A 27,389-nucleotide genomic window follows, 5' to 3' on the forward strand; every position below is an offset into this window, starting at 1 on the left:
CACCAAAAACAGAGGTTTACGCTGTTCAATACACTTTTCCTGTAGTTGACGGACGCAGAACACCATGGGCCCTATCTTGCACCCAGCGCAATTGACTTTGAACACCGACGCATGTATCATTCCTATTTTGCACCCGCGCACAGCGGACTTTTCCCTCCACAGACGCACGTCGGTAAATTAGGGAATGAACTTGCGCTCGCGGGGGAGGTTCAGCGCAAAGAGAAGGCGTGTTCCGGCGCAAAACTTCCATGGTGCTATTTTCCAGTTTTAGAAAGCAATTGCGGCATTGATTAGGAAAAAAACAGTCTAAAGACAGTGGCGCGTTGCGCGTTAGTGATATGGTATTTTAAGGGTGCGTGCTTGGCCATAATGTTAACGCGCATCCACTTTGATTCTCTAATATAAACAGATGCAGCAGTTTTCATTTTTGCAAATCATACATTATTACAAGGAAAAATATTAACACACGAGGGAAATCATTGTTGTGTCCGTGAAGATGTGAAAAAGATCTATCTAGATAAAAAAAAAAAAAAAATCTAGATTAGGCTACACATTTACCCAAATTATACGCCTGTTTAACCGAAGCTAATTTGGGTGGGTTTCTCCCATCATCCCCAATGTCACTTCTCTGTGTTTTACAGCCCTGACGAGAACGTCGGTTTCCTCGGCTGTGAACCGCTCCTGGCGTGCGCCGGCAAATCCACCGTTATAATAGCGATCCGCCGTTATAATAGCAATCCGCCGTGGAACAAGCGCGCCTGCTCTTAAAGGGAATGTGAGATGGCGCTCTTATTGGTTTATTTCACGTTACGCCCAAACCACACCTATGAATAATGAAGCTACTTCAGACCAACCCCTTTTACATTTGCGTCGGGCGCAAGAGTCATTTATCCCGCTGGGAAAATAGCAACAGCGCCGGGATCCGCCCACAAAGTTACTTGCGCTTTGCACTTTGACACTTGCGTTTCAGATCGTTAAAATAGGGCCCCATGTCTGCTATGGAGCGGCCAGCACGAAACCCACACTGGCTTTCAGGGAGGATACGGTCAGCAAGGATTTGTAGACGTGGTAGAATAGTACGAGCAAATATCTTGCCAGCAAGACTGAGCAGAGATATTCCTCTGAAGTTGTTACAGTCTGCACGGTCCCCCTTGTTTTTATAAATGGAGATGATGTTGGCATCTCTCAGGACATCTGGGAGATATCCACTGTTCCAGCACATCACAACCAGATGATGTAGGACAGAGGCAAGAACATCACCGCCTGCCTTATAAGCCTCAGGGGGGAGGCCGTCAGCTCCGGGAGACTTGTTATTTTTCAGTGCTTTAATTGCAGATTTGATTTCCTCGATGGTAATGTCTGCATCCAGATCAGACATAGGGGGGAGCTCAGGAACAGCAGCAGTTATTGCCAGTGTGTTGGCTGTGACAGGCTGAGCATAGAGAAGGCTGTAGTGCTCTGCCCATCTCGCCAATTGAGATTCCAAATCGGTCAGAAGTTCGCCTGATAGGGAACAGAGTGGAGAGGATTTTTTTGGGACTGGACCCAAGGCTTCTTTCAGACCTTCAAAGACACCTCGGATGTTTCCAGTGGATGCACTTAACTCAATACGGTCACATAGTGTGCTCCAGTAAGCCTGCATGGCTGTGCGAGTGACCCGTTGGACATTGCGACATGCCTGCTTAAATGCTGCCTTATTTGAGCGAGTGTTACGCTGCAGGTAGGACAGTCTGGCTGAACGCTTAGAGTCAATTGCAGGTAGGAGGAGGCTGGCATGGGTTTTGAACCAGTCAGGCTGTGATCTGGATCGCTTTCCAAAGACGGAGAATGCAGCCTTTGTGGTAACAGAGTGGAAGTGCTGCCAGGCAGCCGTAATGTCCACATGAGGAGGTGAAGAGTCAAAGCTGGAAGCAAGTAGTTCCTGGAACGCATGATGTGAAGCAGGAGCATAGGTTGCAGAAATATCCAGACGAGGAATAGGCTTGGACCTGGCGTAATGAAACTTGCTTGGGATCATCCTTAGTTTACAACGTAGAAGGGCGTGATCAGTGTCACAATCTGCTGAGTGCAGTGATCGGCAGTGTGTTACTTCCTTCAAATGCTCACGCTTCACCAATACATGGTCAAGTTGGTGCCAGCGCTTAGAGCGTGGATGACGCCAGGTGACTTTGGAGGAGCTTGAGCCCTGAAAGAATGAAGAGGGGACACAGAGTTTGTGAGTGCTGCAGAGTTCCAGTAAGCGCTGACCGTTGTCATTCATGTTCCCATATCCATGGCTTCCCAGAATGTCAGGCCATGCACTAGAGTTAGCACCCACTCGGGCATTAAAGTCACCAAGGATCATCAAACGTTCGGTTGAGGAGATCTTCTGGATAATGGAGCTCAGTTGATTGTAGAATGATTCCTTTGCATCTAGATCAGAAGTCAGTGTAGGGGCGTAAGTCGCTATGATTATAACTGGGCCACAGTTTGTGTGCAGGCGCAGTGAGGAGAGACGTGCGGAGATGGGCACAGGTTTTTCCACTGAGGACAGTAGCTTGTTTTGGATTGCAAAGCCAACACCGTGCATTGGTCTGTTACCATCTGGGTATCCGTTCCAGAAAAAAGTGTAGTTTTTTTCCCGGACAGAGCCAACACCGGTCAGCCAAGTTTCACTCAGGGCAGCGATGGAGATGTTAAGTCGGAGTAGTTCTGCATCAATCAGGGCTGATTTACGAGGTGAGACGCAGTCCATGTCAGAAGTAACGCCAAGAGAACGCACATTCCAGCATGCGATGGAGGTGTATGCGACAGTTGCAGGATGACGACCAGGTCGCGCCTGCCGTACACGCGAACCTTGCCGAGCAACGACAGCACTCTTAAGAACAGAGTGCTCCCGAGTTGCCAGTCGTGGAGGCTGAATGTTAGACGTCATAATGGAGAGATGAGATGCTCATAATGGAGAGCGCCTGGGCAAAATTTTGTGAAAGGATGCGTGCCCAGGTCAAACTTCCACCTCTGGACTCAATGCTACAAAATCCAACGGAACACAGGTGTGTGACGGTTGGTGTGGTTATGAGTTGCCCCGCAGTGACCAACTAACTAGGTCTATTGCCCCGTGACCATTGGCGAGGTGCTCTTCTGCTCACCGGGCGGCTGAGACAGACCGACTCAGGTGCTGTGACAGCAAGCGCGCTCTGATACTCAGCATACCAGCCCCTGCTGCCAGGCTAGCAGGGTGGACTGGGTTTCGTCTGGTCTCTCGCCTTTGACCTGTCTGGCTTGCTTGAAGCTACCAGGGGTACAAGGCCCCCGCCAGCTTAGCTCTCAGGGTCATTGGGACTCACAAGCTGTTCCGCCACGACAAGGCACCAGTCCAAGGAACAGATTGCCCGAACACTGCACAACAAACAACGCACAACAAAGCTGAAAATCGTCCCAACCCGAAAAAGAGTCGCACAAGTCCGAATTCGCTCAAAATCGGACGAAAATCGCACAGTGTATGCCCGCCTTAACTGATTCAGCAAAGTCCCTCGGAAACATCAAATTATCCAGCTGTTCACCAAGCTTACAATTAAATTTCATATTTGAAATACCAATGAAATCTGCCAAAAACTGCATTTTTCAGGCTGGACCAGCCTAATGCGCATTTGCAGTCCTAAGCGTGTCTCAGAACATTGACTATTTCTATACCAACCGAAGCTTCTAACGCCAGCGGCAGTAACCCAATGCCTTTACCGGTTGGCTCTTTTATTTAAAAGGCTTTTTGCACTTTCACCCATTAATAGTAATACGATCTTTGTATATCTAAAGTCTTTGGTATCAGTAGTACAAGTGCCAACTCAATTTGAAACATGACTGACAGGCAGCTTCAGTCAAGCGCTCACTTGTGAATTTGCATGTGTGCTCTGAGAATAATGGCTACGCATCACGGTAATGCACTTGTAAACATTCAGATGTACTTCTTGGGTAATTTCTCATCTTGGCGAGGTATTGGTGTAAACATACTTGGTTTGTCTTCAGTGAGTGTAAACATGCGGTATGAAAACAAATCCAATTTATGTAAAAATACCAGATCTGTGCACTGTGTAAATGCAGCATAATAGACCTGCTGCTGTCTATTATGGTGAGAATATTTATCAAACAACAATATTGAGCAAAAAGAGAAAATCACTGCTTTAAGTGTAGTTCTTACTGACTATTTATTTCAATAATTACTTTGAAGAACAAACTACTTCATTGAGAAATACTTGAACGTTTCAAACCATTGTTTTAATTGCAATAATGTATGCAAGATGTAAGGTAACCATGGAAATTTGGTAGGAATAGTAAAATGATTTCAAGTACGTCACATCTTTTTCCAGCACTTCAAAAATCAAATATTATCTTATTTAAATGCTATTTTTAATGTGATGACCAAAACAGTATTTGTTCATCCTTCAAAGATTACCCACATTTATAAAACTAAGTTTCAAGATGTAGGAAAACTCACACTTATTTAAAAATTATTTTTATTTTAATCATTTTATAAAAAAATTTAAATCAAGGAAATTTCTTTGGCATTTCTTTCTTTTTGCTGTATTGAATAAATGTACCTAACCGTGACATCACTGTGTTGTATAGAACCGTGAATTGTGTGAACCGTTACACCCCTTCTCATTACAGATGTTGATCTACCTCAAAGTTTGCCTTGATTGTTCTACATTTACACTTTTACATTGCACACATTTTGGAACATTTTAATTTCATGAGTTTCTTTAACGCTTACTTTTTTATCTTAATATAAGACATAAAGAAGATATTTTTGTGTACATTTTATTTTTGACTGCTAAAACTAATATCATTTGTTGTTCGCCTTACTAATGTGGATACATAAAATAAAAAACAATGGTTTAAATGCAAACTTTTCTACTTGTCTTTAAAAAAAAAGTTATAAAAAATGTCAATAATTATCGATACCGAACGATATGAATCATTATATTGTGATATTTTAGCTATATCGCACAGCCCTGGCTTAAATAACAGACTACTGACTACTAACTAATCAAAGAAACAAGACTTCATCAATGCATCTCTTCCCTGTGCTTCATTACTTCTGCCACTTAAAACTGCTGCAGTTACCCCTGTTCCTAAGAAACCCAATCTTGATCCCTGCGTTATATCTAATTATTGTCCTATTTCAAATTTACCCTTCCTTGCTAAATTACTGGAAAGTACTGTTGCCTCCCAGCTTCAGTCTTTTCTAGTCGAAAATAATATCTTTGGTCCCTTTCAATCTGGTTTTCGCCCACTTAATATTACTGAAACACTTGTAAAGGTAGGGAATGAAGTACTACTTTCGGGTGTCTCTGGTTCTCTATACTTCTGCTACTCGACCTCAACTCTGCCTCCGATACCTTCTCTCATGAATTACTTATTCACACCTCTTGGATGTGGTTATTTCTGGTGCTATTCTTTCTTGGTTTTCTTCCAATGTCTCTGACCGACAATTCTACATTTCAGTACAGGATTTTCGATCACCTACTGTCCCCCTCAAGCAAGGTGTCCCCCAGGGTTCTGTTCTTGGGCCATTATTATTCATAATTTGGAATTATTGGAATGGTTGCGGAGGAGTACCCACTCCACACACTCCTTAAAGCTCCCCAGAAGCTCAAGTCCAAGCAGGACTCTAAGGATTGGTTACCCAGCGAGATCAGGATCTGGACTGCTGCTAAATTCATTGTTTTAGGTCCATTCTTCTGTCATGGTTTGGTGAAATACAGAATTAAATAAAAGTGCAGGATTTAAAAGTCACAGTCTTTTATTTACAAAATCAAAACTTAACAATAATTATCAGAATTTCAGGGTCAGAAAACAGGGAACAGAACAACCAAAATTACTAGGAAGAGAACGGACAAAGAACTGAACAAAACACAGGACTTAAATAACAGTGAACTAATCAAAGAAACAAGACAGCTGACATGACTAATGAAACAATGAATGAGTAACCTAGGAAACTAACTAGAAGCGGTAAAAGGGAGCAAAGGAAACTGAAAAAGCAAAAACCAACTAAATTATAGTAAAACTCAAACAGGAATATAACATAACAGAACCCTGACAACACACACCATTAGAACAATAAATAACAAAAACATTAATATTTACCGACATATACATTACTGTTCAAAAGTTTGTGGTCGAGTTAGCTGTTTTTTTTATGTTACAATTTAAAATTTTAATATATTTTAAATATATATATAATAATAATCACCACAGCTGTTAATCTTTATGTTCATCATCTCTACTGTAATAACGGCTACCGGAATGTCTTTACTGTTACTTTTGATCAATTGAATGCATCCTTGCTGAATAAAAGTATTGATTTATTTGAAAACAATATATGTAACTGACCTCAAACAGTAGTGTATTTGTAATAAAACATAATTTTGCAAACTTTTTGGAGTGATGCCGCAAATGGATTGATACGTAAATCAGATTTTTGATTCAATTTATTGAAACAGTTTAAACTGATTCACAAATTAATCAAATCTACTAATTCTACAATTTGCAAGAAGTAATTAAGGAACATGAAACTTAATTCATTACATAATTTTAGATATTTGATATATTGCCAAACTTTAGGTGCTTTGAATATTGTTGTGGTATTGAAATTTATATTGAGTACTGTGAAATTTCACTAGTATTAATATCAACTATTGAAATTCTCCCCCCTAAAACTTTAATCACCAATCTGAACGATCGGGCTGGTGCTGCTTCCTCAAGAAAGGTTATAATTTTCACATATTTTTCAGTCTTGCTAGTTTAAACATTCAAGTGATTTTAAGACATTTAAGCGCAAGACGCTGTGAATGAGAACTCAATGAGGAACTAACACGCTCTTCATTTGATAGATTGTTTCTTACACCTGAAGCGCACACACAAATCCGCGTGTTGTGAGTACTGAATTGAGTTCTCTTGCGTCTTTTTGAGAAAATACACACAAAATTGTCAAAATAAAAACAGTCTAAAGTGAACCTATAGTGAATGTAAGTAAATATGTATACCGATTTGAACTGTACTGCTCACCTGAAAGACAATATATAATTTATTAAATGTTTGTATTGATTTGGTACAATTTAAGTGCCGGTATTCTACTTTTGACTTACTATATAGTAATATAGTGATGCCGATTTAAAGAGGCAATGGTCTCTTGCTACACATTCTCCCCAGAGGATGAAATCCTAGAACCGCCCTTGGTGACAACCCCAATCTGCGGCCACTTCTATCACATAAGATCCCAGAAAAGGGGGCAAAATCCAACACCAGAAGTCAATCACAAGACTCTATCTCCTCCTCCCTCCCTCTGTGCATGGAAATAATCTTGGTGGTTTATGGCACTCACAGACACACAAAAGACTCTGACTGAATTTATGATTCCACAGGATGAGAGCTCACCAGCTCGACTCATCTCAGCGACTTTATGAGTGTGTGTGATACTAAATAATTAGGACATTCTATCTTTCAGTGATGTGTCCTAGATGTGTGCATGCCAAACGTGGCATTATGCATCTCAACATGCATATTTAAACATATGGATCGTAAAACGCTCATCTCAAACATAAACCGTATTCTGTATGTGACGACTCTGTCTCTTCCCTGTATGTGAAGACTTGTTTTGAGAATCTCCATTTTTTTTCAGTACAGATGAGCTGTCAGTTCAGAACACCTTGAATGGAAATTAAGCCAGCTCGTTAAATATTCATGGGCTGCACATTTTCATTGGCCTGGCAGAAGAATTTTTCAGGATTTCTTCAGTTGTGTTTGCTCTGGTTTTTATTGTCAATATCAGAAACCCATTTCTTTCCATTCGATGGAGAAACATTTCATGGATGAAATGGGAATGTGTTTGAATCACAGATGTTTATGGAGATTGCTTGCTTTTATTATATATTCACACTGCGTCCCTGTTATTATTTTTAAAGTTAGCATGAGACTTTTACACTACCATACAGCTCCACTTTATAGTGTTTTGAAACCAACATTAAAACTCATTTCAAGCCGTCTACACTGTATATTATATCTTGTCAGAAAAAAAAGCTGGACACTACCCTATAAAAAGGTTCTAACATGTACCATTTGGGTACTACTATGCACACTTTTGGTACCAATATGTACCTTTGAGGTACTAATATGCACTCTTTAGGTACAAAGGTATAAAAGGTACATCCTCCAATGCCGTAAAGGGTGTGTCGTGATGACGCTTGTGTCGTCGCAATGACGTAGTTATCGTGCGACTCCTTCCCTGATCACAATGTAAGTAGTCCAGCCCTGGTCCTATCTCATCCTTCACTGTCTTCACTCCTTTTTATCCTCCTGTAGCTCCTCCGTGAGAGACACAAGGCCATTGTGGTGCTCATTAGCAATCGCGTCACCGGCCTCACTCCATTCTCACGGCTCTCGGCCCGTCCTACTTTTATTTAATTAGATTCTATCATCACAGGAAATTTACTCATTTTGAAAACAGTCAAAACTCTTAAAATATATATCAGCATTCTAATTTCTAATAACTATATATTTAAACTAATTATACCGAAACAGTAGGCTTAATATTAAATCTTATATTAAGAGGACTTATCATCTAAAGTTCTATTTTTGTTTTGTCTCCATAAATGCATGCTAGAAACAACATGGAAAATATTGTCTAAAACCCTTTCAAGTCTGTAAATAATTTTTTATACAGAACATTTATGCAGTGCTACACAATCACAAAATGCTCCTCATTATTCAGACAATATCATATAAAAAAGTCAGCAGCTGATATCATATATAACTTACCCCTGATGTTCATGTCTAATTATTAGACCACACCCGAGCCAATGAATGAATTACAAGTGAGCATGTTTATCAGGTGCTTCATACCCCTCAAAAATATTTGCTATCACTTTTAATGAATCTACTAGATGAAATTGAAATGTTGCAGGTGCAGGCAAGAGAAGGAAGTGAAGTAAAATTAAGTTAATACACAACAAGGATATCTATATTCAATACAATTAAGCATGCATGAAATTCAGAAAACACATTTTGATATATATTTGGTTTTGAATTGGTGAAAAATGTAATTCCCTTACGCAGACACTTTTCAGTTTGCTTTGTTTACTGTTCCTCAAACATGCCTGAATAAATCAGTGTGTGTCATCCAGTGCGGCCTGAAGTGACTGTGGTGTGTTTAAGAAGGGATTACAAATCAATGCTTCTCTTGAGCTAGTTCACTGTCAATAGTCTGATATGTTATCAACACCCCTAACACTCAGTGCAGTACATGAACTCCCAGTAAAACATCACATAAAAACAGCATCAAGATGTTCATGATCAAATTGGACTCTGTTTCCATTGATTTGAGTTGGGTCAGCTTGCAACAGTATATATTTTTGCAAACATGATAGGAAGAAAATGGATTCACAACACGTAAACATTTTATTGGACCTAGATCCCTTTCTACAGCCAATGCTGGGTTTACAAGCACCAACACATACTGATGACAGTGTAATAAATTCAAGAGTATTGACCTGGTCCAGTTTCCAATTTTTTACTTTAGCCATTTTCTCTGTTTAAAATAAATTTAATAAGGTGCAAGGCATTGCTAGAGGGCATTAAAAGTATGCATGTCTATGGTTATTGTTAATTGGCATTAGAGGTCAGATTTCTATACAAAAAACACAAAATAAATGCCTTTTATTAGGGTTTTGAGTGTTGCGGAACAGCCTCTCAAATCTTTCTTTTAACTGTATTAGTAGTTGCAACCCCAAAATACCGCACTGTGACACCCATTGAACTAAACTTAATATATGATATATATTTCTATCATTATATGAATAAATTAACTAATTGACTGCAGTAATGGAACCACTAACTGATATTTTAGCCATAACATTAGTGGAAATATCTAAATATGTAATGAAGTTGCACTTGGAAGCACAACAAGAAAATTAGCTTTAATTACAGTATTCGATGAAGGTCAAAGTAAATGAGAAGCGCTGTGGAAAAAAATACAATACTGCAGTCACAGACATTCCTATCTGGGGATATAGATTTCTCAGAGGACTGTCGGGTTAGCTGAAAAAACATTGGGCAATTTGCTCTTTAATTTCTACAGAGGTTGTGCAAGCAAAACACTGACATGTTTGATTCAGGCAAGATTGAATTCAGGCATAGTATGTCTGAGACACAAATTGACCTGACCTTTTCAGGGAAAACTATTTCTGTTTGAATAGTTTAGTGTGAAGAGATATACAAAAAAAGTAAATAAATGAAATTATTGCTATATATCCAAGTAAAATTAGCTTTTTCATCAGGTTTTTCTTCAAATTGATTTGGTTAAAATACATTAAATCATTTTCAAATGTTGTCAACATTTGAAACTCTACATTCATTAGTCATTCTTGCTGCTGGTCCAAAATTTTAAACATGTTTGAAGGCTCTTGGATTTGGTCTGCTCAAGGAGTGTTCTCTCCTGGAAGGTTTTCCTTTTAAAAGTCAAAATGTCCTGTCATCTTCACTCTTCTCTTCATAAATGAGGTTGTTTCATAAATGAAGCCATCAGGTGACTCTCCTGAATGCTCAATAGATTATCTATTAGCTTAGATACTGACAAATTACAGTTTGTGTAAAAGCCTCTAAGTTACATGGAAAGACACCTTTGAATATGGCCCGGTCCCAAGTGGCACCTTAAATGGCCTTCCTCTGAGTCCGCACTTTTGTGACGTAACGCCACTTTGACTGTCGGGAACACGTCTGTTGCAAAACTCGCTTCAGTGCGGGTTCGGAAAATGTGCGCATCTAGTGAATATATCGACCGCAAAGGGGGTGCTCACAAGCACCCTTTAGAAACCTAAAATAACAAAATGGAACACCCTAGGGTCTCATGGACTTAACAGACACGTGCACGCAGCAGCCATTGTATGTCCATAAGACCGAAGGTGCAAATGAAGTGTGCCATTTGGGACAGGACCTGCATGTTCTCTCTCAGTTAAACTGTACTATGAACACATACAATAACTTTCAAAGCTGAAAACCTCCCCTGTCCACAAAAGAAAAAAAAAAAAAATTATTGAGACAAAAATACAAAAAAATGCAAAACTTTGACATACTTTAAAAATGCCTGTTGGGTTATCAAACACAAGATGAAAGCAGGATAAATACGATAAGTCACAAAAAAGCAGAAGTACTCGCATTTAAGTTTGGAAAGCTTGACCAAACCTGTTGCCCTGTGGATCCTTGCGAAGAATCCTGATGAATATTTTTTTTACAGGATTCCTGATTATTTCAGTCTGATCTCAACAGATTGATTGGCACACTTAAAAGTATTATTAATAATAATGATAAAGAGACTGAATTTGCAGTTAACAACTATATCTGACACAGCAAACCTGAAGCCTGTGTGAACAAAAAAATAACTGTTGCACCTGCAAAGCGGGCATTTCTTAAAGGGATAGCAAAAACTAAAAATAAATCTAAGGGTCAACATTATAAATGGTCCTCTGGGGGAATTTCTTTTATAATAAAAACTGTTACTCCTTTAAAGTTCCATGCACACTGTAAATGTCATCTCCAGTAAAGCCCTCCTGGCCTATCCATCAAATTTTGATTGCAATGTGTTTGTGTTTGTGTCCATTTCTCTAGATTTTTATATTTGAGAATAACATATACTACCGGGCCACAGTGGAGAACAGATCCATCCGTCTTGTTTCTACTGGAAAAGAGGGTGTGATTTTCAACGGCCTAAGCGACTGGCTCTATGAAGGTAGGAAAGATTTGTATAAAACATGTACATATGTCTTTATGCCTTGCAAAGCTAAACGTGATTTTCTTGATGAGGCTTTGTCAAGACAAGTACTTGCCTGACCAAACCTGTAGAAAAATCCTTATTATTGAGCCTTGACAACTAAGGTGAACTCTTTGCAACTTTAAAGAGTATTGTACCAAAATTCAGGTCCAGTGAAGGAGGAGGCGGGAACCGGCAAATGGCCAACATAAAGTTTAATCACAAAATAAATAGAAACAACAAAAAGAGACTGCCGACTGACGGTCTTTCTGCCGACTGCCGTCTAAAACATAATAAAACAACAACTTAAAATGTTGCAGACCTGGTCCTCTCTCGCCCTTCAACGGTGAAAGATGGTTTTCTGTGCATTGTCAAAGAATCAAAGGAAGAACAATCAATAGCCTAGATTCTCCCAGAATGCAGCACTACCTTTGACAGGACTCTGGCTGTGGATTTTCACCCTGTGTGATATGAGTCTCCCATTTAAACTTTAATCTGAGCTCATATTGCAGCGACTGACCCTTGCCATGAGTTTATGAGGTGCTGAAGGTCTCGAAATTGACACTTATTATTTATTGAAAGGGTTGAATGTATTAAAGAGAGCAGAGACTCGTCCTGGCCTATTTCTGTTGCTCCTGATCTCATTCTCTCTGCTTCGGTTCACAGTATGTGATTTATCCGTCTTATTCATCTACAATATTTGCATTCTTTAGTTTTTACATATTGATTTTGCAGGACATGCATCTTCCTGATTGGATGATTCATATTTGAAGCCATTTAAAAAATAAAAATCACACACCTGTGACGTCTCCCTAGCTTGTAGCTTGGCAACCTTAAACAGCCTACAGGTACCCATTTTCCACCGACAAAGTTCCGGTGCGGGTTCCTGGCCGGTGTCCCTTCTCGAACCGTTCCACGCATTACTACTGCAGAAAAGGGGATTCCAAGCCGGAAAGACTCTAAAAAGACCTCCGGCCCTAAAAACTCGAAAGGAGTCGGGGAGCGGGCTGGAGAAAAGCTGTCGCTGTCTTTGGCAATCTCGTTGAGCAATGTAATAACGTTGAACTACATTTCTCTTTAGATCGAAATATATAAATCTGTCGCGAGAACGGTTTCATTTTCATTAAAAGGACAGATGAGAGTACCAGCATGTCACTGTTCATTTCTCAAATTTGTAGATACACGCGTCCGGTTCACAACAGGCTCCAGTTCGCCTGGCCGAGAACCCATTGTGATATATTATCATTACATAATGTTTCATATAACTCATTTATTACACACAGTACAGAAAAGAAGACTCCATCATGTTCTTAACAGGTTTGATTCTACCAACATCCCTTGTGAAAAACAAGTACACTTTAATTATAATTTTTTTCATACTTTACTCAAGTCATTTCAAATGATAAAAAAGCTTAAATAAAACCTGTTCATCATATAAAGTGATTTAATTTCTTCACAAGCCTTGGATTAAATCACTCCATTCATGTGGTTTAGTTTTACGTCGCTTTAAGAACCTTTTTAGATCTTTTACATTTTGGTTACCATGGAACTTATTTATAAAACGTGCATATGCGCAGAATTGAACTTAGACTGTACGTACTCTAAAATACACCAATGTTCAGATTTACAAAAACCGTGGAAAAGTACTTAGTGCCACATAAACGTCTCAGGTTTCATTAAACTCCATTTCCTTAAAGGTTTTGAATGACATGAGGGTAAATGATGACAGAATATACATTTTTGGGTGAACTATCCTTTTAAGTAGGTCTTTTTATATGTAATTTCATAATTACTTGAAATATGGTTAAATACTGCTGAATGTACTGACAAGCATTTATGGTAAACTAAAATATACTTTTATTTCTATTGAAACTTTTATGTCATCTTTTTTAATATATTTGTAATTAAACATTTGTAATGATGAAATTTAAGACATTTAAAATATATTAACTTTAATTTACATTAACACAAAAAAATCTAATAAAACTTCAGTTAAAATACAATTTTACTTGTGCTTTCATATGTCAGTCAACACATCAAAATAAGTGTATTTATTCAAAGTCTGATAAAAGGTTATAAAAACATAATGGTTTAAAAAGTCCTTTAAAATAAACTTTTAATTTGACATTATAACAAAGTTATTTTTAAAGTGTACTTCAGTGTTAACAGAAATATGAACGTGTAGCCTACTCTCTTTAAGTACACTAAATTGGACTTTTATTAAATTAATATCATACTAACTGCAAGTACAGTTTTTATATACTTGTAAAATTTGAAGTACACTAGTGTCCATTCACTAAAATTAAGCACACCACTTTTTCATTTTATCTCACTCATTGACATTATCTGCATTATTTCTTTCTGATTATATTGTGTAATTCCACCTCTCTTCAATTTAAATGCTAATAGTCTATTAACACTTCCTAATATGTAGTGAGTTCTTGCTGACATGCTATTGCATTTTTGGCCATGAACAAGTGTTTAATGCTTGTGATGGAGCGTTATCGCAGGAATCTTATAGTGAGACAGAACACCGTCCCGTCAAATGAAAAAAAAAAAAAGCACTCAGAATCATACCCTATCTGTTTGGTAACCATGGTAATTTCACTTAGCAAATAGATTTTTTCACGAATCCTAAATTGCCCATTATTTTGTTTTGAAGGTCTCTAACACATTTACATGCATCCAAACTATTTTATTTTTACATAATATTTATTGCAGCATGACCGCTTTTCTCACGGTGTCTTTAACGGTTTAATAAAGGATTCAGTCTCTATAAACTACTCCTTTCAGTGAGCCTACTCTGCTCTGATTGGTCAGATGGCCTAGTTGGTTGTGATTGGTCTACCACTTACAGCGCTTGATGGAAACGAAGCACCCATTACCATAGCTGAATTTCAGCTCCAAAGGCTTCATAAGCACTTCTGTACACAGTGATACGAACTGAACTGTACAACTGTACAGTGGTTCTGTACACAGTGATTCGATGCCGTCAGTTTTACCGTACCAATTTGAGTTCTCATCTTAGGAAATACATGTAAAGTGGATTTTCTTTTGCATTGCATGTCGACAACTTAAAATCTTCCATGCTTCAGATACAACTACAGTGTTTAAGGGGGAATAAAAGCAGACATTATTTGTGGGCAGCCAGTGAAGACCATAGGTGGGCATTATACATACAGTATGTTACAAGTCTATGTAGGTTTGTGCGGGAAGCAATATTGGAATTACTGACAACATGTTTCAGGCAGTTCAGTTCGTTCTTTGAAACTTGGCAGACCTTTTAAATTTACAAACAGCTATATTACACACTACATGAACTCCTGTAAAAAAAACTCCTGCAATCTGCTGTAATTCTATAGTAATTCTGTGAAATTTCAAAAACAGTTGCAAAAACATCTAAAATGGCTATAGGCTAGAATAAAAACAACATGAATAATTGTATGTGAGAAAGAAAAAGATGGTAAACATGGATAGGCAAAGACATACTCGTACTCAAACTCCTATAGTCAGTGTGAAACAGCCATTCAGCGCTATTGTGCTATTGCTTCACATGCACTAGCCAGCAATGCATTGTGTACTACAGTAGAAAATCGTAATACATAAATACAGTGGATTTGAAACTCTGAACTGTCCTTGACTTCCTGTTCATGGGTTTATGGTCAGTCACCGTTCGTGTGCAGTTCAGTTCATCCGCAGATCCTCTGAATGATAAATGAATCGTCAAGCTTTGGTGCAGTCTGAGGCTGTTGAATACAAATCCGGAGTCTGTTCTGCGTGTGGAGGAGAACAGGTGGCTGTGCATTCATTGGCGATGGAGTTTATGCCTGCTTGGACCCTTCTGGATACGGAGTTCCCTGATGTGCTTAGGGAAAGGTTAATGTATGTTAATTCAGATTACCCATGCCAACCCAAAAAGACTAAAACAACCAATATCCATCATTGCAAGAGCAGTTTAATTCCTCCAGCTGTATGGATTTGCATTAAAGTTGAACGATCCACAGTGTTCATCTACTTAATGTGATTTGAAAGTGGCTGAAAGTTATTATGAGGAAAGTGTTCTAATCAACCTCACCCCTACACAATCTCCTCTCTGTAATTTGAAGATCAAGAATGTAGATTGTTGCATTGTTGTGACTAAGTATGCTTTCTTAGAGTAGTTCATCACTTTGCCGAGAGGATATTAATTACCTCAATCAGTCTGCATAATCAATGCTGAGTTTTAATTACCCCTGAATAATCAGTGAACCGCATGTATAGTTCTAGCTGTGGCAGACCACGTCTGCTCTAATGAAGATCATGAAATGAACCCTGCAAGAAACTCATAGTAAGGCGCACTTCGTGCATTTGCTTCTGCATGTTCGCATGATCATAAGACATCCTGTTTGCCATTTCATGATTCAGAAGGGTCCTCTTTGTAACTGCTATTATTTTTTGCCAAACCTGCAGTAGTGCAGATTTCATTGAAACAATTAAAGTGTAAATAAACCTGCTTCTTACTTGTGTGCCCCAAAACAATGACAAAATACGTATTTAGAAGATATAAGAGTTCAAATCTTACAGTCTCTCACTTCCGCCAATATGGATCAATGATTTTGATGACATCACTCTGCACTTCAAATCCAATCAAATGCTCTCTAGAATCTGAAGCGTCCGCCCCCTACATTATAAATAGACGCTGAAGCTGCGACTCAAAAATCATTCACTTGTTCACACAATTATTATTTTCTATATGGTGAATTGCACATAGTGCACTATATAGGGGATAGGGAACAATTCAGACAGTGTAAATAAACATTTCCGGGCGAATGATGTGTGGTTTCGTGTTAGTGTCACGCAAACCAGTCCAGAGACACTATAGCACAGAGCTGATGCGCATATCTCAAATACCAGAAAACGTATCAGATCCATTTAAATTTTGTTCAGAATGCTATCTTTTAAAGCAATATGGAGGAGATCATGATGAGACAGACTCTGCATGGTAATGTTCACTGTTTTGCTTTAGTTACAGTTTCATGTTAAATCTAAAAGGGAAATCTGTTAGACTGTGGCTGTGAAATGTGACTTTACCGAGCTCAACAGCTCTGACCTTTTATCACAAAATAAACTAAACGCTATTGGCTGTTTTAAAAAAGGAGAGGAGCTGCTCGACATGTCCCGCCCGGACTTTACAATGTCCTCATTATACAACATCATTCCTGGTATTTATGAACAACAGCAGAGCTGATATATTTCTGACATTACTTGTTATTTTGTTATTTAAAGTACAAGTATGATAAATACTTTGCTATTTACATATATGCGTGGAACATTTCAGCCGTAAATAAATTATAAATGTTAGCTAGATTATGTTCATCACCTGTCTAGCAATATATGTTTATGCTGAAATATAATAAAATAATGGTTTGTATTTTTAAAAACATCTATCCTGTGTCATTGTGTAGTGAGTTGGCTCACATCACTGAAGTTTCACGCTTCAGAACTTCCGTTAAGGGAGCATCGATGCACCCTGGTTTTTACGGTGCATTGTGGGACTTTTTAGGGAGCAAACATTTCAGTGCCCTGTAAGGATTCTGCGATTGAGACGGCACTTAAAATGTCCGACTCCCTGATCAGTGTCCCGAATACTGAACTAGGGAGCTGATTGAGACGCACCCCAACAGGAGCAAACCAAAGCCACTTGAAGGCAAGCCTGTAAAGGTTGTAAAGGCCTGTAAAAGCAAAAAAAAAAAAAATGTAATGCATGCTTACGCTGAGGCCTTTTTTAATTGATGTCAATGGAGGAGAGACTTCACTATGCTGAATAAACTCATTTTGTGTGAAAACGTTTTATTATCGACATCCTGTTTGCTAATCTTCAACATGTTTGCCCTCAAACATTCATTTTCGATAAGAGAAGTCCACTTGGTATCCACAAACAGGGATTGACTGTCGCACAACTCTGAATGAAATGCAATGACATCTAGGCTTTAATGTGATTGGTTATGAAGACACATGTGATCCAAGTTAGTTGTTATGCTTTCTCCAATGGTAGGGCAAGGGAGCCAATCTCTCAATAATAAGACCATCCCTAAACAAACCACAGGAGGATAACACAGGCACAGCAAGACAAAAGAATGTCAACATAAAAGTGCTGAAACATAAAACACAGGGGAATCATTACAACATTATGTTTTTCTTGTTATTTTAAACTATAATGTTCTGTATTTGAAAGGATGGATTTCGTAAGTATCTGCAGCTTGTGCACGACATTGACAATTTATAAAAACTGTTGCCATCCGTACAGTGAAAAGAAATGTAATCTTCTTGTATTTATAATCCAATAGTTATATTGTTTTCTGAAGTGGGTTTTGAAGGAACTGCTTCAATGTCAACATGTTGTCCCTAATAAGCACACTAAGCTAAGAACACAATGAACCTTTCCATGAACTTAATTTAGTCAGTTTATGACAGAACATGAGTGTTTCGATGGTTCAACCTTCATTTAATATTTACATTATTGAAGAGGTGTTCAGAAACATGTCAAACGTAGGATTTATGTGGACTTAATATGACCACTTTCCATAATGATGTGATTTTTAAGCACTAAATCTGGCAGAACCTCCTGCACTGCCGAGTGCTGACAGATTTTGAAACGCTTATGACAGACCTCCCTACACCTCACTGCGATATGCTTCAGCCCAGCATTTTTTGCCTTTCTTTTGCATGAAGTTCAGCAGTTTCCGACATTTTGATGCTCTCACCACTTGCTCTGCACTACTGACAATCCCACAATCCCTCATACAAGCCTGCCATTCAGCTTCCACAGAGAATTAATTGAAAATGCTGCTCACTCTAAGGCAGTGGACATGTGTGTCAACCCTAGAATGCGCAAAGGGTATTCATTTCCTATGGAATTTTGACTCAACACTTTATTTTGGATACAATACAATCTCTCTCTCTCTCTCTCTCTCTCTCTCTCTCTCTCTCTCTCTCTATATATATATATATATATATATATATATATATATATATATTCTTTGGTCTGAGACAAGAATTTGCCTCATACACCACCCCTGTGTCTGAATACACATATCTCCCTACTATAGGTGAAAAACAGTATGTGAAATGAGTACCGGTAGTATGTCTGCATTCAGAGTATTCATAAAACTGCACCGGGATGACCTACTACTTCTGCCATAATTTTGAAGTTCAAGAGTTTGAACAATACGGGTCATTTTGACCCCTTTTATGTATTCCTGTAGGTTTTTTTGTTTCATGCATTCTAGGGTTAAGAGAGCCAAACTTTCTATGGTTTCGCTCTCAGCCGCGGACCGTCTTCCATTTGACCTCATATGACCACATATGTGGTTTGCTGGAACAATCTGCGATGCTTAACATAAAGTGATTTTTATTCAAGTTTAATGTCCATTAGACCATCTCTCTTTTGTCATCTGACTTTCGTCCCATTATTCAGTAATCTCAGGGGCTGGTTTTGAGGACACACTATGATATGCTGCTTCTTGTTTTTTCTGATAACTAGTTTCATCAGTTACCCATGTTCCCCGCCATCCCCAGATCATTAATCTGATTAAAGCGTGTGTGCAGTTTGTGTGCAGTCATATCCTGAAGTGTCATTACAGTTTTTTAGACTGCAATCTCTTACTAAGGCTCTCTACTGCCCCCTGTTGAAGTGAGCTACTCAACTGACAAGTATTGTTTGAAAGAGGAAGGAAACTGTCATTTCTGTTTCCATGAGTTTCAGTGTTTCATTTACCCCTTTTCTTAATAACATTTTCCTGTCCTGTTTGTTCTGCTGGAAATATTAACGCTCCTTATATGCAATGCTTTTATTCGCTTGCACCAGAAAAGTCATTAACCAGTTTACAAACAGTAGTTTGCTACACTTCAAGAAGTAACTACCAACATTTAATTAAATCTATTTAAGGGAACTTATCTTTTTAAATATGGACTACTGTTCAAATGTTCTTTTTTTAAAGGAAATTAACACTTTTTTTTTAGCAATGACACATTAAAGTGGCCAAAAGAGACAGTAAAGACATTTATAACGTTACAACTGATTTCTATTTCTATTAACTCATCACTAAGTCCTGAAAAAATGTATCATGGTTTCCACAAAAATATAAATAACTGTTTTCAAAATTGATAGTATTTTAAAATGCTTAGGTGAACAAAATATGTTTTTTCAAAAACTTTTCAAAAAATCGTACCAACATTAAATTTGGACTTTAGTATGTAAGTACAGTTAATAGACTATAAAACAACCTATTTTTAGTGATTTGATAAGATAAACAGCCACATTTATTAAATATGATACAAAAAGGGACACGCATAAAAAAAAATCAAAATGAATGTCCCAACACAACATGAAAAAATATTTGACATTCACTTAGATTTTTAAAACATGTGAAGTAGCATTTGTCTCTCTACATGCTATTAATAAATATTAGCTTGTAACTTGAAAATGTGCACTAATTTGAAAAGATGCTATACTGAAAAATTTAGTCATGGTAGTAGTATTGCACCTTTGATTTAATCTCTCCGTCTACATTTCTGAAAACCGAGCGCACTGTCTAAAGTGTAAAAGTCCTTCAGATTAGCTGCTAATGAGGTCGATGTGTTTTACCAGTATATCACAAGAGAGCATAATCGCAGATATTTTAGCAGTCCACAGAAATGATCAGCGCTCTGACAATATCCTCCGATGTGCGACTCGGAGACATAACACCTCTCTGATGCTCTATCAGTATTCTGCACAGAAGTGTTAATGATGCTGTTCTTGAGATAAAACTGAGGGGAGTTTGGCTCTTGGGATGGGTCGGGATGGTTGACTAATCACCTGGTTCACACTGCCTGTGTAAGTACTCCTATCCGACAGTAACAGCAGGAGTACTTTGTGTTTCTGACATGTAACAGCTGGAGCTATACAAAAAATAATAGCGACTTCTTTTTCCTGTTTTTTTCTGTTTATTATATCTGTTTTGTTGATAGACATATTTTTTCAAACAATGGGTGAGTATTTCAATCCATAATTGAATTATGGAATATTGCAGTATTTATTGATTTATCACATAGTTTGTATGCCCTCATAAACTTCAAAATAACTTCCCAAACATCTCTTCTCTTCTCTGATGATATGTTTACTGGCACGAGATTGACCAATAGCAAACCATCCAATCAATTCCTGATGAACAATATCACCCGCCCTACATTAGTTGGATATAGATCACAATAAATAAATAAATTAATAAAAATAAAACTATACAAAAAAATTTTTGTTAATTGAAAGAAAGCTTTAATAAAATAAAATATAAATATTAGATTAAAAAACTAGTTACAACAAATGTAAGTACTAAAGTTACTCAACTTAAAAATAAAATAAATTAGAAAATAAAATAGAAATATGCAAATCAAAAACCAATTAAAATGACACAAATTTCATAACAAAAATGAAAATTAAATCTGAAAATATAAAAATAACATCACTGGTTTGATGTACAGGAATGGCCATTTTGTTTTGTTATGTTATGTTTTTTTTTTGTGTTTTTTTTTTTGTCATGGGTCCCCAGACAAACACATCTGATTGGTGTCAAGTGGGCATGACCCAAAACCAAACATAACTGCCATATAACCATAAAATGATTTGTTTTACAGTTTGGTAAATTAAAGGGTTAGGCTAGTTCATCCAAAAATGAAAATGCTGTCATTAATTATTCACCCTCATGTCGTTCCAAACCTGTAAGACTTTCGTTCATCTTCAGAACACAAGGTATTTTTGATGAAATCTAAGAGCTTTCTATTCCTCCATTGACAGCTACTGTAAGCAACTGACATTTTGACTCAAAACGTTCATAAAGAGATCGTAAAACTATTTAGTCCAAGTTCGAGGACTAAAGAGACTCGATCACTTTATATGATGAACGGATTGAATTTAGGCTTTTGTTCACATATAAACTTTAATCAGCGAACTAAACTGCTCAAGTCATATGGATTAGTTTTACGATCTCTTTTTGAGATTTTTGAAGCGTCAAAATGTCAGTTGTGTAACTGTCTTCATCAAAAAGATCTGCATTTGTGTTTCGAATAATGAAAGTGAGTAATTAATGACAATATCTTTTGACAAAATTAATGACAAAAACTATCCCTGTAATTGTTAAGACAACCTACAATTACAGGGATAGGTTGTCTTAACAATGTCTTAACAATGTCTTAACAATTGTTAAGTTGTGTAACTGTCTTCATCAAAAAGATCTGCATTTGTGTTCCGAATAATGAAAGTGAGTAATTAATGACAATATCTTTTGACAAAATTAATGACAAAAACTATCCCTGTAATTGTTAAGACAACCTACCCACTAGTTTCGATTATGCATCCATGTTTGGCATGATGCAAGTTGTTATGTAGTGGAAGAACAGCACTGCTTAAATAACATGCAGTAGCCTAGTGTTCGTAATGACAAATGGCTTTAGTTGAGTGATTGTGTTAGCATGTGCTAGTGGAGCTGATCAGACCTCTACAGACCTTCATCCTCATTGAATTATCTTCTCATTGAACTCCAGCTAATTAAGTTGCTAATGGTTTGTTAGGAGCCTGTTATTATCCTGATGAATCCAGTGAAGGTGATGAACAATGCTAAAGTCATGTTTGTTAGGCCTTATTTGAATTTAAATGAGAAACTTAGAAATGTGCTGCTTACAGACATAGAAAGACATGTGGAATGTGAACAGTGGACATGTTCGATTGATCTCTCATTGGTGCAGTATGATCAATGAGAAGCAGGAGATGGCTGAAGATGACTCTAAAGAGGACATGTTCCAACACATGTTCTCTATTTGTAGATTGCCTGAGGATATTTAGGCTAGTAAATGTGAGAACTCACACACAACTAAAGTGTGTGTCCGTGGTAAATAGGCAGCAGCTTTAAAACCTAGTCAGCGACTTCCTTGTTTATTGTCTACACACGTCTTCCTGAAGAATATTCACACCCAAAGAGAAAAAGCTTGATTGATTAAAAAATCGTTCAACAGTTTTCTCTTTGAACAAATAACACCATGTAGTTGTTTTTCCGCAGGACAAAGGATGCATTAATGCACTGATTTGTTTTTGTTTTATAGTGAAATTTGTGGCGAAACTTCTGATGTGATAGACATATGTTCTAAACAAATCTGGACATCATAAGAGACTGATTACAAATGCATTTCATGGGCAGTAGCTCATTAAACCTATTTTGGTCACTCACACATCTGATGTTAGCATTATAATGGCTAGATACTTTTAACAAATTGATATACCGTAACCAACTAACCAGTTACTTTTTTTTATGAAAATGTTTCTGCCACAGAATAAAAATAAATAAATAAAAGGTAATTGTGACTTTTATCTCATAATTCTGCCTTTATTTATTGCAATTCTGTGTTTATACGATTTGGTTCTGACTAATTCGGTTCTGGAGTAGAGATAAAAGTCCGCCCGCATTGACAATTGATTGGTTGGGTCCTTACATGCGCTTCGTGAGGCACACACGCGCACTAGCACACACACGCAAGGTCTCTCGCTCCCTCTCTCTGCCGCGCGCGCGCGCGCTACACAGCGTGCTTGCTCGCTCGCCCTAGATTCCGGGAGATTTTAACTACTTTGCGGACATCAGGGAGCCGCTATCAATATGCGGGAGATTCCCGGAACTTCCGGGAAACTTGGGATGTCTGGAATTGTTTGTTATACGTAAACTTGCAATTCTGATTAAAAAGTCTGAATTACGAGAAATAAAGTACAAATTGTGATGAAAATGTGGGATTGCCTTTCCATGAATTATATGTGTAATGCTGTTTAGCTTTTGGCCCTATTTGGAATAGCATGTACATGTACACAAGGGCACGTCAAATGTTTTGTTGGTTTTTAGAATGAAGAAAAGATGATGGAAATGCTCAGTCTGGACAGTAAAGTTTCAGCTCATTCACCTACAGCTGTGTCCTCTGATTAAAGGACAAGTGTAAGAAGACTGTGTGTGTGTGTCCTCCAGCTCTCAAAACGCACACTCGTGTTTCATCTGTCATTCAGCTCTGCTATTAAACCTCCCTGTGTGAGCAATCAACAGCCCAACAAGCTTCCTGGCTCACTACCGAGAGTGTGAGTGTGTGTTTGGCAGAATAAAGGGCACAGACATACACACAGAAAACAGGAATGAGAGAGAGATGTGTTTGCAGGGTTTCTGACACCTTATGTCTAATAAGAGCCGTTTTTGCTGTTTTGTACAGAGATGTCTGTGGTAGGCTTGCTTTGGTTCATCCATGGGTCAGCATCTCTTTAATGATCAGATTTATTGTAAAGTTCCCATGATACTCACAAGCACTTCCTCTAGAAACATCCACATCATGCTCTCTAGGCATTCAAATGTTTTATTAAAAACTTGTCCTCATTGGCATTAAAGGGCTAGTTCACCCAAAAATGTGAATCGAATTGTTCAAGCTTCAATTTTCAAAGCTGTTGTATATGGACCAAGAAGACGTGAAACAGGATTTTGGGATATCATTGGCAGGATACATCTATACTGTGTTCTAAGGCCAACTAAATGGAAGCATCCATTTTAACTGACTGAAAAGGCAACATTTAAGGTTTTGGAACGAGCCAACATTAAAGCACACAGATGAAATGAGCAGATGAGAGTAAACTCTCAAACTTACAGTATATAATATTAAAATTAAAATAAATTCACAGTATGTAATATTAAAACAAACCATATTTCCCTAATATCTGGTACAAATGAAAGTAGCTTGGAAAGCCACAACTGATATATCAAGTAAAATGTCAAGTACAAAGAGTTATGTTACTCTAACAACTTAAAATGTAAGCCTTTTAAATGTGTACACTGTATAATTGGACATGAATTTGTAAAATCAGGTTCGCTTCAGAAATCAAAATTATATTTACATCAAAACCCAGAACCTAGAAAATATTGTTCAAAACCGCAAATTATTGTATTTGTCACAGGTTCTGCTGCATGCAGACAAAGATTCAAATGAAATAGTCTTTAATCCAAATATATACAACAGGAGAACTCAGGGAAGCAGACTTGAAGCAGAAGCAGGAAGCAGACAAGGTTACTTGACTGTAACCCTGTTCCCTGAAAAAGCAGAACGAGATGCTGCGCTGCTTAGTGCATTGGGAATGCCTTTAATCGTGACCTGCTGTGAATATAGTGTGTAAACACGTTGATGAAATCGACCAGAAGTAATATAGCCTCGGTCGGTGACGTCATTGGCGCGCACCCGCGACACGAGGCTATAATTAGATGAGCTGCAGGTGCATCGTCAGGATATTTTGTCTGAAGAGCAGTCCTGGGACATCATCAGCACGGCAAAGTAGCGCAGCATCTCGTTCTGCTTTTTCAGGGAACAGGGTTACAGTCAAGTAACCTGGAACGTTCGCTTTCAAAAGCTACAATCGATGTTGCGCTGCTTAGCGCATTTGGAATGAGAATACCCACGCCGCCGTGCTTGAAGGTGTCTGGACTCCTTACGGTTGTGTAGGTGTGCTCACAAGAAACGCAGGAAAGCCCTAGACATTACCTTGCGATGTCGACTCAAGGACGTGAGAGCCCGGAGTGGCATGAACATCCAAACTATAAAATCTTATGAATGTGTGCGGAGAGAACCAGCCTCCCGCATCACAAACAAACTGCAAGGGCGCACCTCTTGCCAAGGCAGCAGAGGAGCTGGTGGAGTGGCCCTCTGGTGGAGTGAGCCCTTAGACCCGTTGGCGAAGCTTGGCCGCGGCAGCACCTCTGTTGCTGCCCCCATAACAAATGAATAGTTGCTCTGACTTACGCCACTGGCTAGTGCGGTGGATGTATGCCTGAAGAGCACGGACTGGACACAGTCTGTGAGTTCTCTCCTGCTCCGGCGTTGTGAACGGTGGAGGGCAGAAGGCCTCTAGAGTGACCGGATGTACAGCAGAGAATGGTATCTTTGGCTGGTAATCAGGATGAGGATGCAAAATCACTTTCACCATTCCTTGGGCAAAGTCTAAGCAGGATGGCGATATTGACAGAGCCTGCATGTCCCTGATTCTTTTTAGAGAGGTTATAGCCATAAGAAAAAACATATTTAGGGTCAGAAGTTTATCAGACGCTGACTCTAGAGGTTCAAAGGGGGGCTCAACCAGACCCTCGAAGACTATTGCTAAGTCCCATGAAGGGATCTTGGGTCTGACAGGAGGTCTCAGTCATCTGGCCCCACGAATGAAGCGAGCGAGCAGAGGATGTCTCCCAAGTGGCACCCCGTCAACCAAGGCGTGTACTTTTAATTGATCTAATTCAAAACTAAAACAAATAGTCTCTGTTTATGTAATCTATATAAAAAGAGCAAGTTCTCATTTCAGCTCATTATTGCTCATTATCTTTTAATGTGACCACACCCACGTAAAGCGCGCACTATTCAAACGCAAATGATCTGAGGCAATACATGCAAACATGCAAAACGGTCACATCAGCTCGATAAAACACATCAAGTTTAATCAGATGAATGTACCATGAAGGGATCTTGGGTCTGACAGGAGGTCTCAGCCGTCGTCTTGCGAGGCTGTGAGGAATAATCCTGGGAAATTTACCTCAGAAGTGCTGGTTTCACTTCGAGGAGCAATGAATCCAGTTGAGGATTAGTAGTACGTTTTTTATTCTTATATGCTTTGTTCTAATCGCGATATGGAATAGTATCTGTAAACCGCAAAAAGACTGTTTAAATATGAATCGCGTTTCTGTGTGTGAATAAATGAACGGCACATGCGCGCTGTTGTTACTAGTTGTGACTAGTTTTGGATAGACTATAAAGTTTTTACTGTAAAATAGACATCAAATAAGCTTTTGTTAGCCAGTTTCTGCTCATATGTTAAATATATAGTATGTTTTGTCAAAAATAAACTCATCAACTAAGATCTCATCAACGGCTATATCAAACTAATGAATCCTTAACTTTGAAATATGCATGATAAAATGTATACTTTAAAATAGAAAGTATTTTAATTACACTTGAAATATAATTGTCAATATAAGCCTTCTCATTAAATTATTTATTATAAATTTTTTATTAGTGACACATTTGGGCAGAGGATGTATTACAAAACTTTCTGAAAATACAGTATGAGAATTAACTGCACAATTACTAGAATGTTTACCTTGGATATTATACAATTTGCATGTATAAAAAAATTTGTGGAAAAAAAGAGAAAAGTTTCAAAATCTAACTTTGAACCAATTCTGTAGAATGGCCCATATTTCCTATTTGAACAGGATTTGTTTCCAGGTATGACTATGTACTAAAATGTGCTTTTGACTTTAATTTATATTTGGAATTTATATATATATATATATATATATATATATATATATATATATATACATTTTTTTTCACATTCTTTCTTGTGTGACACACCTGAATGAAAGGCTCATTATGCGGGTCATTGTCTTCTCAGGTGTGAACCACTTACTATTCATCATGGTGTTGGATCATTCACGCCCCTGCGCATATTGCCTTTCCAAACAAAAAATGTACTACAAAATTTAAATCAATGTATTGTTTTATGTGAATGATTAGGCTGGATGATTTTCAGATCATT

At 38.0% G+C, this 27,389-nt stretch overlaps 1 protein-coding gene across 3 annotated transcripts in view; it reads left to right on the forward strand.

Moving 5' to 3' along the window:
* dpp6a (dipeptidyl-peptidase 6a) overlaps positions 1 to 27,389 on the forward strand; it is a 430,900-nt gene that overhangs the window by 374,825 nt on the left and 28,686 nt on the right. For all 3 annotated transcript variants that reach the window (XM_079602703.1, XM_079602704.1, XM_079602702.1), the window contains one exon: positions 11,638 to 11,758. In XM_079602703.1, the coding sequence (XP_079458829.1) occupies positions 11,638 to 11,758 (121 nt within the window). The remainder of the gene's footprint in view (positions 1 to 11,637; positions 11,759 to 27,389) is intronic.

This window comes from Phoxinus phoxinus (assembly GCF_949152265.1).
Source record: "Phoxinus phoxinus genome assembly, chromosome: 24".
NCBI classification, from domain to species: Eukaryota; Metazoa; Chordata; class Actinopteri; order Cypriniformes; family Leuciscidae; genus Phoxinus; species Phoxinus phoxinus.